This window comes from Muntiacus reevesi, chromosome 20, assembly GCF_963930625.1.
Source record: "Muntiacus reevesi chromosome 20, mMunRee1.1, whole genome shotgun sequence".
In the NCBI taxonomy this organism is placed as follows: domain Eukaryota; kingdom Metazoa; phylum Chordata; class Mammalia; order Artiodactyla; family Cervidae; genus Muntiacus; species Muntiacus reevesi.
In genome coordinates this window covers 49469566-49485479 of record NC_089268.1, presented here as the reverse complement: position 1 = coordinate 49485479, position 15914 = coordinate 49469566, and the positions used below count along the sequence as shown (strand labels likewise).

Here is a 15914-nt window from a genome sequence, read left to right as displayed (position 1 = left end):
TGCGCTCGTCTCAGGCAGAGTCTGCAGGGCAAGACGGGTGCAAGCTGAGAAGGAGGCCTGCGGAGTAGAAATACTTAACGACCGGGAGGAAGGAGGAGAAGCCGTGAAGAGAACCACAGAAGTTCGGCCAGTCTGACTGCGACGAGAAGGGCGGGCGCAGCGGGAGACTGGATGGAGGGCGTCTTGTTGGTCTTGCAGGCCGTTGTGTGAAGAGGATGGACCACGCGTACTGAGCAGAGAGAGCCAGGCAGAGGTCAAAGGTCCCGGAGACGGGGTGGGGGGCTTTCCAGGTGAGAGCGGTGAGGACGGTGTCACTCTGGGGAGTTAGTGACACCTGCAGCCATCAGGAGAGGCTGTGCGTTTCATTTTCTCGGTTTTCAATTGAAGGTGGGCCTGAAGAGCCAGATTCTTTCCTCTCTGTGGCGTGGGGCCAGCCCTCAGCCTGTTTCCTGGGCTCAGGCACCGCAGCAGGAGAGGTGGGGTGGTCTCCTCGGCACCACGGTCAAGCTGAGATGCAGTGAGCGTGTGCTGTTGGGCATCCCACGTGCCTAGCGCATCCTCCTTGGGTTTCCTTGAGGGCCCTTGCGTGTTCAGAGCCCCCCAACACACGGGGACTCCTTGAATTTGGGTGTTATTTTGGTTATTATATGTTCTGTCATCCTTCAGAGCTTTGTACAACGAGCAACATGACATACCCACGTCTCTTCTTCCCGGAGGGTTTCTCCTGACCACCCCTGGGTTTGAGCAGCGTCTCTTCCTCTTTCCCACCTGCATGAGGAGTATTGCTTTGTCTAAGCTCTCGAAGCTTTTCTTTCCCTCGTTTCTCCTGCCTTTTTCCCTTTGCTTCTTGTCCTTCCTTGGATGAGGAGGGCAGGCTGAGATGCCCCATGTCAAGCACCGGTGTTGTGATAGGAGCCACAGGGTCACCAGCCTCCCTATGCCTGGTGGTGCCCTCGACCTCCACGTGGCCTCCACCGCCTGGCGCCTGCCTGTTATGGGGGCTGCATCGTCATAGCTCACACGAGGTTCCAGAGCGGGCCTCCTCAAATAACCTGGCACACTGAGGCACGTGTGCATTGGAAGATACTCAAAAAACAAACTTTTAATTTTCATTCTTTGAAGGACTGATAGGCCCTTGTGCAACAATAATGATTTACTTGGGATAAACCGTCACTGTTTCATGGAAGGTGCCCACCGCCGCATCACCGTGTCAAGCTACCGCGCCTCTCTGCTCAAGCCTTCTGTCCACTCCTTCATCCCATCCATCAGACCATAGGCCCTCTGACCACTAAGCCAAGCTGATGGTCATGTGTATGCTGTCAGGGAAATAAGTGGAACCCGGAAGATGGGGTCAGGGCTTGGGATTCAGTTCACGCTTCATCACTTGCTGTGTACCAATGGCCGGTTAACTTCTCAAAGTCTCAAGTTTCTTATATGAGAAGTGGGGGAAAGAACAGGATTGTGAGAATTAAATGAACCCCTCAAGTGAAAAGGTAAGCCTGCAGTAAGGTAGCAAATTAGTAAACGAGCAATAACTGTTAGCCAATAGCAGTCCACGCCGCAGCAGCAAAGTCACTTAGAGGGGCCTTGCATCTGCCCAGGAATTCAGAGAGGCAGGATGGGGACGGGGCGATGTTTGCATTAATATGTAAGGTGGACTGTATGGATTAAACTTGTGATCAATGCATAATTTTAAACGGTTAAATAGAAAAATGGCTGTCTTGGGAACCAGAGAGCAGCCCTAAATAGCTGCCTGGAACTTTGCTGTCATTCAAGCCCACTTATCCTTGACCGCCCATCAGATTTTGCATAGATGTATGTTATTCTTCTGACCATTTGCCTTTTTATTTGTGTTTTAAATGTATTTTTAAAATCTAGACCCTTTTGCAAAATCCTTCTGGCTTTCTAAATTTCAAATATAATTGGCTTTTGCAATCCATTTTTATTCTTAAGCCTGATTAGAATTAATTTTTTGCACCTATTCTTTTCTCATTTGTGAACTGCCCTGGCTTCTGTAAGCAGTTCTAGTAGCGGTGGAATTTGTATTCTGGGTCACTGAGGCTTCTGCAAGAACACTTTAAAAAATGCCAGAGAAATAGAAGAAATCCTAGTGGAAAAACAAATGGCACAGCCTATTGTGTGCAGCTAATGGAAATCTAATTTAGTTTTATTGCCAGTGGATGTCTCTCAAACGGAAAGCTAAGTGAAAGGCAGCCACTTCAAGGCCCCTGGAATCAAAGGTGAGATGAGTGGTTTAGTCCCTGCGTGGTGATCGCTTGGCTAAGTGATCTCAGCTTCCCTGGGTCTTCACCTCTCCAGAGTCCGTTTCCGTATTTGAGACTGGCTTGGCTGCCGTCTCATGCCCCTTCCAGCTCCAGTGTCACATTTCCTCTAGAAATAAGAGCTGACTTGTTTACATTTTTGTTTGTTTGTTTTCACCTGTGCTGTATTATGCTGATGGTATCTTGAATCGCTGCTTTTCCTTCTTGCAAAATTTTCCAAACATTAGTCTTTATTGTATGTTACGAGTATTTTCTTTGTTCTACCTGTATATTGCAGACACTGTAGATATTAGTTTTTAAAAAGTAATAAAATATTAATATGATTCCAGAAGTCAGAACTGTATGAACAATCTTACTTAAAAAAGGGTCCCTCCCGTCTCTGCCCGCTTCCCGCCACCTCCTCTTCACTCCACCCTGTTTCCCAGTTCTCTTCATTCTGCAGCCTGTTCCATTCCGCTTTCTAGTAGGCAGTCAGTCTCCTTTCTATTTCATCATTCCTATGTTGTTTATTTTTGTTTTATGTGAATGAACAGGTTCATTATATAGATATTGTATATATTCACTTATATAGAATACATTTATTTAAATATATTTTGACCACACCACGTGGCTTGTGGGATCTTAATTCCCCAATCAGGGATCAAACCCGGACCCTCAGCAGTGAAAGCGCAGAGTCCCAACAACTGGACTGCCAGGGAATTCTCAGATTCATGTATATTGTATTATTTTCTCTTCTTTCTTTCATGAAAAGTACCATAGTAAGATTGCTTTTTCCACATAGTGGGGCTTGAGAAGCATTACATATCATTTCAGAGTGGTCATCCTCATATTTTAATTAATGTCTCTTAAGTACTCCACTGTATGGATCAGTCCGTTCAGTGGAGCAGTCATTTCAGTCACTTGGTCGTGTCTGACTCTTTGTGACCCCATGGACTGCAGCACGCCAGGCCTCCCTGTCCATCATCAACTCCCAGTTGCTCAAACTCATGACCATTGAGTCGGTGATGCCATCCAACTATCTCATCCTCTGTCGTCCCCTTCTCCTCCTGCCCTCAATCTTTCCCATCATCAGGGCCTTTTCCAGTGAGTCAGCTGGCCGAAGTCCTGGAGTCCTGTATGGATAGACCATAGTTTATTTAACCTCTCTCTCTTTTTTGTGTGGGCCTTTCTTTGTTTTTCAGTACTTTGGAAATTTAAATAATGCTATAGTGAAAACCTGGTTATTTATATATTAATTCTGGAGGTGTATTCAGGGTAAATAGCCAGAAGTCTAAGAGCTTGGTCAGGAGATGAATGCAAATGTAGTTTTGTTGGACATTGCCAAATTTACCTCCAGAATGGTCCCACCAGTTTTCACTTCCATCAGCAGTGTGTGAGAGTTCATCTTTTCCCAAACCTCACCAAAAGACTGTTGTCTTGCTTTTTAATTTCCACCAATGCAATAGTTGAGAAACAATGTGTCATTGTTGTTTTATTTTGCATTCTTCTGTCTGAATACCTTTTCACAGGTTTAAGGGTCATTTTCTTTTTTTTTGGTGAATTATCTGTTCATGTATTTCTCCCATTTTTCTATGAAGTTTTCGGCCATTAAACCAATGAGTTTATTCCACTGGCACTTTTCTTCTTCCACTTTTGAGTTACACTATTTCTATTTTGTCGTGACATATAGAAAAAAGAGTTCATTAATAAGAAGTTCCCTATGCTCTCGTACGTTTAAAGCTTTTACTGTGGATTTAGTACTGAAAACCCAGCGTTGCTGAATATAAAATTCTTGGTCCATGTATTGTTGTTGTTGTTGTTGAGTTGTTTGAATATGTGGCTTCACTGTACCTTGTTTGTATGCTGTTTTGGAAGTTTGATGCTAAGCCGGTGGCTTTGCCTTTCTAAGATTTCGATCTTTTTGCCTGGAGACCTTGAGGATTTTCTCATCATTGAGGGCTAATACTTCTGCTAATATGGCTTTTATGTGGTTCTTCAGGTACCATTTTACCTGGTTCACAGTTATTCTGCTCCACTGTTCTGTCTTTCCTCCTTCACCGACTCCAGTTATATAAATATTATTTCTCCTTTGCCTGTCTTCCATTTCTACTACCCTCTCTCTGATTCTTCTTTATCTCTTTGTCATTTTCTTGGCTATTTCCTTGTTTTTCTTCAGGTCTTCTCACTAAGTCTTCATTGAATCCATTATTCCTTGTGTCTTGTAAGTTAGAGTTTAGTTCCGAAATGATTTTTTTCCTTCTGTTTCTTTCTTGATTTCACAATTCTCTGTTTTTTGTTCATGTTTGTTCTAAACATCAAGCAATTATTTATATCACCAAATGTTCGTTTGAACACATTTAGTTTCATTTTCAAGTATCATCTTAAACTTTTCTTCTGCTTCTTGGTTTTCTTTTGTTGGGGAAGAGAGCCATCAGTTGAGCTGTTTTGAATGGTTTTTAAATTTTTACAATTCTTTTGTGGTGATTTTCTGTAGTTCTGTAGAATTACTTCTGTTCCTTTTTGTGGGTTTTGGTTGCATAGACGGCTTTGTGGCTCTCTGGCGCCCTCTTCTGTGAGTGTAGCAACGTGCAGAATCTTCAGTGGAATTTTTTTTAGAGGGAGGTTTTGTGAAGCCCTAGACTTTCTCTTTTGTTTCTTTTACACCCCCTACCTAATGGCCAAAAAAATATCTTTTACTTTCTTTTGCCCCTTTCTCTTCCATTGTAGCCATGCCTCTCGAAAGCCGTAGTTTCAAATCGAGCAGATATTTGACTCCCTTTTCTGTGGGGTCTGATCAGATCCACCAGGACACTCAGGATTTGAACACTCGCTCCGTCTGGTGCTGGTTTTAGGTCGCCTGGTTCCTCACCAGTTCCCGTCTTCTCTCCCCCTCCTCACCTGGTGCTCACTTACCTCCGTCTTGAGTCAGTCTCCCTACCAGGCGAAGACCTGCTTTGTTGTTAAAGACGGGAGCGCTTTATTCAGTGATTAAGCAGCTTCGGACAGATGACAGCTGTGGTTAGTGGTTGGTGATTGTGAAGGCAATGTATTTAGTCACTACAGTGTGCCTGAGATTCTGTGCTTCTGCATTATTTTATTTAATTATCATAAAGTCTCTTTTCATCCCCACTTTCTGAACCGTTACCTGAGGCTTAGCTCCTGTATCACTTTTTGGAGTTTGAAAGTCTCTCAGTCATGTCCAACTCTTTGTGACCCCGTGGACTATACAGTCCATAGAATTCTCCAGGCCAGAATACTGGAGTGGGTAGCCATTCCCTTCTCCAGGGGATCTTTTCAACCCAGGGATTTGAACCCAGGTCTCCCACATTGCAGGCAGTTCTTTACCAGCTGAGCTACCAGCAAACCTAAATTTTTTGTAGCTTATTGGACCGTAAATGGCAGAAACACGTTTCCAGCCTTGTCCTGGCCTTTTGGGTCACAGGACAAGAAGTCCAGGGTGAATCCAGCCTCAGAGGGCTTCACAGGACTTCATGCCTAGGCTGTCCTTTCTCACCTGGTCTCAGGTCATGTTGTAAGGGTGGTGAAAACCTGGTTCACTGGTATTTCCAGTAGCACGGAGGGTCATGTGTCTTGTAAGGAAAAGGCATGTGAGTAAGTTGGTGCAAAAGGAAAAGAGGCGATCAGCATGATCAGAATGGTGTCTTTAGTTTCCTAAAGACCGTCCATTGCCTGTGGCACAGGGCCTTGTTCAACGCTGATACCAAACGAATGTCAATTTCAGTATGTTCACTGATGACTTACTGAGTTTCATTTCCACATTGCGGTTTTTGATGTAGACTGGTGAAGATACTGTTTTTATTTATTTGCATTATTCCTCTTGGTTTACAGTTATTTGCTGGCATAAAAGATGGAGAGAACCTGCAGCTTTTTGAACAGAGTTCCCGCTCTGCCCATAAACAAGAGACACATACGCTGGAAGCCACGAAGCTCGTCGAGTTTGACCTTAAGCGAACACTTACCCAGCTTATGACACATATCTTTGGAGATGGTAGGTACTAAATGCCTTTGTCTTTGGGGGCTTAAATATTCAGCAGTTATCATCTTCCTGAAATCATTAAGCCTACTTGTGTCTAGAGTTTTTGGTCTAAGTTGTAGTTAATGGTTTCGGTCCTTAGTGAGATAGAGCTTATGAGTTTCTTGGTTTATTCCATGTGAGGAGCAGGAGGATATGAAAATGGAATTAGTTGGAGAAAGAAAAATGATTACAGCTTTTGATAAGAATGGTAATGAATTGAGATCAGTCTCATCAATGGAGAGGAAGTGAACAGGCTAATTAATGTCAGAATATTAATATATTATCATTGGTCAGCCTTGATCGATGGGGCAGGATTCTTAACTGTGTGAGCGAGCCCAGAGGAAGATTTTACATTCTGACGTACTGATTACCGGTGTCAGCAGCAAAATACCAACAGTTTCCTGGAGGGAGAACAATGTTTTTAAGATGTGGATTCTCACTTTAATCACTTGCCCTTCATTCTTTCTCTAAGAAATTTTAGTTTTCCTTTCCCCTCCAACTCTTTTCTGATACTTGAGATGGTATTTTTGCTTGTTTGTATAAAGATGTAAAGAGGAGGGGAGATTTTTCCTTAATTGCGACCTACTTTTTAAAATAGATTCTATTTGTTAATAAGTTCATTGTCCTCTGTGCCGGGCCTCCGTTGCTGCGCAGGCTTCCTCGGGCTGCGGTGAGCGCCGGCTCCGCTCTGTTGCCGGGACTCCTGTGTGGGGCCCAGGCTCTCGGGCTCCGGGGCTCAGTAGTTGCAGCTCACGGGCTAAGCTGCTCCCATGGCAGGTGGCATCTTCCCAGATCAGGGATCAAACCCATGTGTCCCACAGAGGCAGGCGGATTCCTTACCGCTGAGCCACCAGGGAAACCCCCTGTGATCTACATTTTAAAAATGTTTGGAAAACAGAAGCCCTGCATGGTTAGGATCCTCTCTTATTCTCATACTCTTGTGAGCTTTTTAAAAGAACAAGTTCTTTATCGAAGTGTGATTGACAAAAAGTAAACTATGTATATCTAGAGTGTATAATTAATCAGCTAAGTTTATACACAATAAACAACATATTTACACAGTCTTATAAGTCTCAATGTTTGTGCACACCCGTGAAACCACTAGTAGCATCCAGCCAATCAGTGGGTCCATCGCCCCCCAGGTCTCCTCTGGCGCTGGTAGACCCTCCTTCTCGCATTTCCTATGTCTCCTCCCCCCGGCAGCCAGTGATCTTTCTGTCCCTGCCGTTTGCTTCGCTCCTTCCGGGTATATATAGATGAATCCTGTGATGTGTGTTCTCCCCACCCCTCCTGCAGGCATATTTCACTTAGTACGATCATTTGCAGATTGATCCGTGTTGTGGCGTAATGTCAGTAGTTCATTCCTTTTTTCTTGATGAGCAGTGTTCCATTCTGTAGTTTATCTGTCCATCCATTGAGAGACATCTGGGTTGTCTCCAGTTTTTGCGGTTACAGGTAAATCTCTGCATATTCGTGTACACGTCTTTGTCTGGACCAGTGCCTTCATTTCTTTTCGTTAAGTACCCAGGAGTACAATGGTTGGATCTTTTGGCAGGTGAATTTTAGCTTTCTAAGAAGCCGCTGAACTGTCCTGTGGTATATGAAAACTCCTTGTGCTCTGAGGTGGCCAGGCGTTTAAATTTTAGCCATTCCAATAGGACAGTAGTGATTTGTCAAGTAAACATTCGGCTATATAAATAACTCTTCCAAATAAACAAGGAAAAATCAATCTGTGAGAGAAATGGGTGATCACGAAGGCAGCAGATGATGTGGTTATTAATAGAATGACTCTTGAATGTGTGAAGAGACGCTCACTCTGATTAGTAACCAGGAGAAGCAAATGAAAACTACCTGAGCTATCCTTTGTCATTCTTCATATGTGAAAAAACTGAAAAATCCAACAGCTGTATGTATTGACAAAGATACAAAAAAATAGTCTTAGTACACAGTCTTGGCCTCATTCAGGTATATGCAATACTATCTCCCTGGGGAACTTGACCACTCACTCACTACTCTTAGGTGCCTCGTTTTTCCTACCTCTAGATTTCCCTGCTTCTGTGTGAACTCAAATATGTGTTTAAAAAGATTCTTATTATGATTTATTAAGCCTCTGCTTCCTTGTTATTCCAAGGTTTCTTCGAATATCTTGACTGTTCATGTACTATTTAAGAACCCACTAATAACCCCATATATTGTTTATATACATATATATTTTTTTTTAAGTACATCAATTTCATGCTAATGTCTTTTTCTAGGAGGCAGAGAGTGGTATTACGGAGAAGGTCCAAATCAGGCTTTCAAGTGTGTTCATGGGGTTCTACTAAAACAAAAAAGATATGAAGTTAAATATGACAAAATGTGATGATTTGATAAAATTAAATAGTTAGTATGTAGACGTTTGCTGTTTTCTATTTCTGTCTCTTTGGACTATTTCATGTTAAAATGGTATAATGTAATTGTGAGGCAGGTTTCAGAAAGAGATTGCTGATGCAAAAATCTTATTATAGCCAGCTTCTCTTTACTTTCATGATATAAGATAGGAATTGTGATATTTTTAGCAGTAATATAATCCAGTTAACACTGGAATACTATAGGGAGATGGATTGTGCTATTCAGGGCATTTTCGAGGCAAGTAATGGTAAAAGAATTCTAACATCTCCTTGGATACAAGAAAATAAACCAGTCCATCCTAAAGGAAATCGGCCCTGAATTGCAAGGACTGATGTGAAGCTGAAGTTCCAGTACTTTGGTCAGATGATGCGAAGAACTGACTCACTGGAAAATACCCTGATTCTGGGAAGGATTGAAGGCGGGAGGAGAAGAGAACAACAGGATGAGATGGTTGGATGGCATCACCGACTCAAGGGACATGAGTTTGAGCAAGCTCCAGGAGGTGGTGAAGGACGGGGAAGCCTGGCGTGCTGCATGCAGTGCATGGAGTTGCAGAGTCGGACATGACTGAGCGACTGAACAGCATCAGTTCTAACATTTTAGGGAGACGGCAGTCTGTCTCAAGTCGCTTTACAAAAAAACTCAGGATCATCTCAGTTTTTCTGTTGTCACCCTGTGAAGAAAGTTGGTTTTAAGCCCCCCTTATTTATGTCTTGGTACACATTTCTATCATCGGATGACCCCCCATTTGTGAGATTTGTTGCTGTTGTTTATTTGCTAAGTTGTGTCTGACTCTTTGCGACCCCTTGGACTGTAGTCCGCCAAGCTCCTCTGTCCATGGGATTTCCCAGCAAAAATACTGGAGTAGCTTGCCATTTCCTTCTCCAGGGGATCGTCCCAACCCAACCCAACCCAGGGACTGGACCTGTGTCTCCTGGACTTAGCAGGGGGATTCGGGTTCTTGACCGCTGAGCCACCAAGGAGACCCCTTGTGAGGTGTAGAAGCTGCCTTGCAGTTACACGGATGACCGAGTGGTTCTGACTTGGCGGATAACTTCCTGTCTCTAACAGCTGGTGTTTGTGTCTCTCCTTCTTCTTTATTATTTTTCATTCCTTTGCCCCGCTCCCCTTGCTTACTCTCCCGGCCCCTCCACGTGGAAGATTCTCACTTATCCTCTGATGTCACCAGCAGTGAAATCCTCCTTGGTGTCCTCCAGCCAGGAACCCTGCTGGAGTCTGTGCTGAACTCTGGGGAGCCGCCTCTTCTGCGCCCCTCTGAACTCCCTCTGGTGGGTTTCACTTTGCTGGATTTCCACCATGCTGCGGGCGTCGCAGTATTGGGTACCTGAGACAGTCCCAGTCTTCGAGCAGCTGAGAGTGTGACGGCCTCTCCCGGGGAGGTCCCAGTGTCAAGGCAGTGCACAGGAAAGGCGGCTCCTCTGGATCCGGCCGGGAGAGCTCCCAGTGGGGGTCTAAGCTGCCTTACTCACTGAGAGCGGGCATCGAGCTGGACCATGTGAAGGACTGAAAAGAAGAAAAATCTCATGGCCGGTTGGAGATGGCCGCATGGAACCAGAAAAATTGCATTTAAGTTCTCTTTCCTCCACTTGCTCTGAAATCTTGGTCATTTAGTGCTTTAGGTTCTAGTACTTTTAAAGCTCAAGATAATAAATAATACAGTTTCCCATGAGAATAAAGTGAGGTAACATATGTGAACAGTGCCATTTAAGAAGGCATTAAATGCATGTGTAAGTATGAAAAAAAGAAATAAGGAAGGGCAGGCAAATGAAGGCAATCAAAATGGGGCCATACCTAGTAAGATGAGGCGTGACTTTATGCCAGACAACAGCACAGCAGTTCAGACTGGCATTGATGGTGCCCTAAAAGTCCTTCCGGGCTCCAGCAAGTAATTAAACAGGCGTACACACTGCTAGACCATGTGTATGTTATAAAGATGTTCCCAGGGGTCCTGAGGATGTGCATTCCTCTGAACGGAGTCTTGAACTTTCCTTTGTCTCTTTATTCTTCACATTTATATGTGAATAGCTTTCAAAAGTGAGCATTGAGGTGAAAGTGTCCAGGTAGCTGTTTCCCTTATAAAAGACCATTCCCGCAGTATGTGAGTTTTCTCATACGCCTCTCATGCCCATGGCCAAGAATTAAGAATCTCAAGTTTTGAAACAGCAATGAAGTTGTAGCATCTCTATTTCAGGTAAACGTTTGCTTTATTTTTAAAATGCTACCAGCTTAGACTTTTAGGTTTTAGATTTCAGTACAGATCGGAGTTACTATTTCATAAATCTTCAAGCTTACTTTTTTGTTCATGGAACCAGAGTCAACAGAATAGTGGAGTGGTAGTAAAGTAAAGTATCCACCTGCTCAGAGAGTACATCTTGTTCCCGGCACTAAAGTCGCTTTGTGAAAAAGCCTTTCATTTTTATTTTCTTCCAGCCATGCGATCATCCTTAACCCCATTCACAGAGTCACTAAACACCCCAAAAATCCTCCCACGCGCCTCATCCGCCCAGCCTCGCCCAGCCCCGTGCACCTTTTTGGGGTATCGCTGAAGGGGTGTTGGGGCGTTTGTAGCATCCGCTGATATGCTTCCCGGGGGAGGGGAGGCGTCCCCGCCAGGCTCACGCTGTGAACTTGAAGGGTGAGGGGCCGTGTTACAGGCAGCGGGGCTGTGTGCCCTCACGGCGCTCAGGTGGGTGAATGTTCACGGCATCCTGGGACCTGGCTGAAGCCACGCGCCACGCTGACTTCACGCGTTTCAGAAGGGGGTCACTGAGTTGTTTTATTTGGGGTAGGGGTGCTAGTTGCTGAGAAACGTTTCAGTAAGCCTTCTGGGTACAAGCCGTCTGGACGACTTTTAGAGCAGCGGTCGCCAGCCTTTTTGGTACCGGGGATGGGTTTCGTGGAAGACAGTTTTCCCACGGACTGGGCAGGGGCGGGGGGTGGTTTGGGGATGAATGAAGTGCATCACATCTATTGCACACTTTATTTCTAATCTAATGCTGCCACTCATCTGACGGGAGGTACCGATCCTCACCTGTGGTTGGGGACCCCAGGTTTAGAGTAACAATAGCCGTAGTAGTGACGATGACAGAAAGCGATGGTAGGCAACAGCGTCAGCTGCTGCATTAAGCTCTCACAAGGACTTCCTTTGTTCTGACCTGCATCTGTTACATAGGTGTGACTGTGATCTAGTTTTCAGGTTCGGGAACCGGACACGGAGCGATGGAGTACCAATAACCACGGCTCCAGAGTAACCTGAGGCCTTGTCTGAGCCTCCTTGGGCTTTCCTGGCGGCTCAGACAGTCAAGAATCTGCTTGCAATGCAGGAGGTCCAAGTTTGATCCCTGGGCTGGGTGGATCCCCCGGAGAAGGGAATAGCTACCCGCTCCAGTATTCTTGCCTGGAGAATCCCACGGACGGAGGAGCCTGGTGGGCTACAGTCCATGGGGTTGCAAAGAGGCGGACACGACTGAGTGATTGACACTTTCACTTTGAGTCCCCTAATTTTGACTTCCGAGCCTGTGTCAGATGTTAGCTCTTTTGAAAGGAGAGAAAGAAGTCATTTCAATAATATTTCTCACAATGATGTTTCTAAAAGCCATGATTTAAAAAAAAAAAAAATGGGGCCTCCTCCTGCGTGTTGCCCCCGACTCTGTACCTCTGACTCCGCTGTGGCTGCTCTGGATAAAGCCCTGCCCGTGACAGCATATTCAGGTACATTTCAGGTACCAAAGGTCACCGAGAAACCTCAGATTCAGTCCTTCTTTAATCAGCTGATGACCAGGAACTGCGTGGGCAGGCCTCAGAGTTATTCAGCAACTCTTTTTTTATTTGCTTTTATGGTCCAAGTTTTTTACTCTTTTAAATTATTAGTGTTGTATTCCTTTGTTCTTGAAAAGCAAAATTAAAAATTACAGCACACTATTTCCTTGTGGCTATTTGTTGTTATTACAGCTGCTTTAGTTTCAGGGTTGTTTTTTTTGTTCCCCTACTTGCCAAAGCAGTTGATTATTTTCTGCTAACATTTCAATTGCACCAGCATCCTAAGGCTGTTATAAGAGAGGTTATCCGTTTAGAATTGGAAAGAGAGAAAATAACCTGTAGACAGTTTTTACGCTCATGGAATTCACTGACATTTTTTAACATTGCTAAATTGTTTCCCTCCATCTTGCACTGTCTGTAGCAGATGGTTTCTTTAAGAGCAGCTCAGGTCGGGTGAAGGAGTCCTCACATTTTGGTCTCACTTTTTGTCCTTCAGGGCGTCCAGCCCGTCCGTCTCCCTGCTGAAGGCTGATGTTTCCCTGTAGGAAGCCCGGGCCTCTGGGCACGGTTTAGATGAACGCCTCTGAAGGAGAGATGGACTGTGATCCCCTGCTGCTGGCTAGATGTGTTGCTGTGGGCGAGTCATGCGTCTGTTTCTGAGTCAAGCAGGCTTGGCGTTGTCTGTGAGACGCGCTCCCCACTGCCTGTCCTGGGACCCAGCTGTGGGCGAGTCGTGTCTGTCTCAGAGCAGCTGCGGAGGTGGGCAGGCTCCTCGCCCACGGGCACGCTCTTCCCAGGACCGTCGGCATCCAAAGGCTAGCTGTGGCAGGAACTTGACGGTCCCCCCAGCCCCCCACCTCGCCCCACCCTTCCGCTTCCCCGCCCCGCTCCCGAGTTCTCAGGGGCTGCACGCCGGCCCCAGGCCCCGAGCCCTCCAGACCTTCAGTCCAGCAGAGGTTTGGGGGCCGTCAGATGCACTCACCCCTGATGGGGACGCGGCCGGTCTCGCCCCCGGGGCTCGGCTTGCTGCAAGCTCCTCAGAGCCGCAGCCCCAGGCTGTGCTGGGTGACGGCTTCAGTCCCCCTCTCTCGCCAGCAGGGAGCCCCTGCCGTCCCAGCGTCTGACCGCAGGCCTCTGGCCTCGCTCGGATCCCAAGCCAGCAGCGCGTGTTCCTGCAGGTGGCGAGCTGGCGTGTCTCCCGGATTGCGGAGCCCGAGCCCAGCAGCGCGGAGCTCTGCCCTCTCTGCCCCCTTGCTTTTCGGGCCTGTGTCTGGCCGGGGGAAGTATTCCTCTCGTCTTTGATCACAGCCTGGCCTTTGCGGTTTTCTCTGTCATGCCTGTCGTGGTGCGTCGGGAGCAGGGGGCCGGCAGTGCGCTCTTGGCTGGGGGCGCTTGGCCTGGAAGCCGAGCGGGGTCCGTCTCCACGGTCTGCCCAGGGGAGGGCAGCGGAGGGCTGTGCCACCCCCCGTCTGGAGCAGAATTCTCATCTCAGCGTTTTCTGACTGTAAACGTCGAGATGTGTAAGCTGGCCCGGCTCCTGCATCTGTGGGAGCAGGGGTGAGGAATGTGCCGTGTTCACGGCTGCCTGTCCTCAGCGTAGGAGGCCTGTGAACCATCTCGTGTAGCACCACAGTAAATAAGCAATGGACGTCAGTGACCTCAGCGTGACCTTTAGTAATGTTTTTTTCTTCATATTTTTATGAAAACTGGAGAGAGAGTTTAGATCACGGTCTGGTTTGCAATGACATGCCTGTCGAAAATCACCCATTGAGTATTTAAGTTTTTTACACACTTACCCTAATAAATTGTTACCAGAATCTTCGAGATGACCAACACTGAGGCAGGGAGAACTTAAGGAGCTTGCCTGAGGCCCCTCGGCTTGCGGTGGTGGAGCTGGATTCGGTCACGCGTCTGTGGTCCCCCTCTCTGCGCTCGGGGGACCTACCCACGTCTCTGGGGCCAGGCATGGAGGGTGGGGCGTGGGCCTCCGTGTCTCTCTGTGAGAGAAGCGTGGTGTGGGATCACGTGTGGTGTTTCTGTGTAAGAAAGGAGGGAAACGAGAGGTGCACGCCTGTGTTTGCTCACGTTTGTTAATGAAAAGGAAACCCTGGAAGTTTACCCAGAGGGACTCAAGGGGCAGAGGAGCCAGGAACCGGTATGCCAGTGAGACTTGTAAACAATGCCATATTTTTATTTCAGTTTGATTGATGTAACTGATGTAGAACATTGTCTTAGTACATGATGTAATGATTGTATATAGGTATATATTAAGGATCGCCACGGTAAGTTTACTTAACACCGGTCTCCTGACGAACTTCGGATTTTTTCACTCATGGCCTGTTTATATGGGGAAATGTTTTGTTATCACAGTGTTTCAATTTTGAACCCTGTGAATATATTATTTACTCAAAAATTTTTTTAAGAAAGAGAAGAGAGCTCTGCTCTTTAATAAGAGCAGAGCAGTATTGGGAAATGTGAGAAAAGGCCTGTTCACTGCTTGGTACGGATTCAGTTTAAAGGGGCGTGGGGGTGATTTAGATGTCGTTTGCTTTTATAGAAACTAGCAGAATGACCTGCTTTCCCGTGCGTGCATGCTAAGTCACTTCAGTCATGCCCGACTGCTTGCGACTCAGTGGACTGTATGGGCCACCAGGCTCCTCTGTCCATGGGATTCGCCAGGCAAGAATACCGGAGTGGGTTGCCATTCCCTTCTCCAGGGGAATCTTCCCGACAGGGATCAGACTTGCATCTCATGCATGTCTTGTGTCTCCTGCACTGGCAGGCGGGTTCTTCACCGCTGGCCCACCCGGGAAGCCCCCTTTCCTGTGATCGTGACCTGACTCTCCCCTCTGCCAGGTGGCCGCAGGGTTGACAGGTGGCCGATTGGGTTTCAGAGGGCCCTGGAACTACACAGAGTGTTTCTCATGTTGGGAAAGACGTGTTCAGTTTTTCTCAAGTTTTAAGATTTATTGCCTCCCCCTAAAGTGTTGCAAATTTATTTATTTGCTATTTATTTGACTCAGAAAGTAGTCTTTTGGTGTCGTCAGCTAATCCGTCCTTAGCAGATTTGATCACGGAAAAGGCGAGGCTGCCTGTAACGCTCCATGTCTGTTTTTCTCCGGCGTCTTTGCAGGACTGGACATCAGATGGGTGGACTGCTACTTCCCCTTCACTCATCCCTCCTTCGAGATGGAGATCAACTTCCACGGGGAATGGCTGGAGGTTCTGGGCTGCGGGGTGATGGAGCAGCAGCTGGTAAACTCAGGTACGGGAGGACCCGGCGTGTGGGCACAGACTCCCCTGGGGGGCCCTGTTCCCAGGGAGCCCCACGCGCGTGCTGTCTGCGTCCGCTTCTGCACCCCCCTGCAGGGCTCGCCGCCCGGCCTCTGTGCTGGCCTCGCCCTCCAGACTTTGCGCTGCGCTCTGGGAGAGCACCGTCTCTCTCG

At 46.7% G+C, this 15914-nt stretch overlaps 1 protein-coding gene across 1 annotated transcript in view; it reads left to right on the top strand.

The window, feature by feature from the left end:
• FARS2 (phenylalanyl-tRNA synthetase 2, mitochondrial) overlaps positions 1–15914 on the top strand; it is a 301221-nt gene that overhangs the window by 66328 nt on the left and 218979 nt on the right. The window contains exons 3-4 of the mRNA XM_065912933.1: positions 6111–6270; positions 15602–15733. Of these exons, the coding sequence (XP_065769005.1) occupies positions 6111–6270; positions 15602–15733 (292 nt within the window). The remainder of the gene's footprint in view (positions 1–6110; positions 6271–15601; positions 15734–15914) is intronic.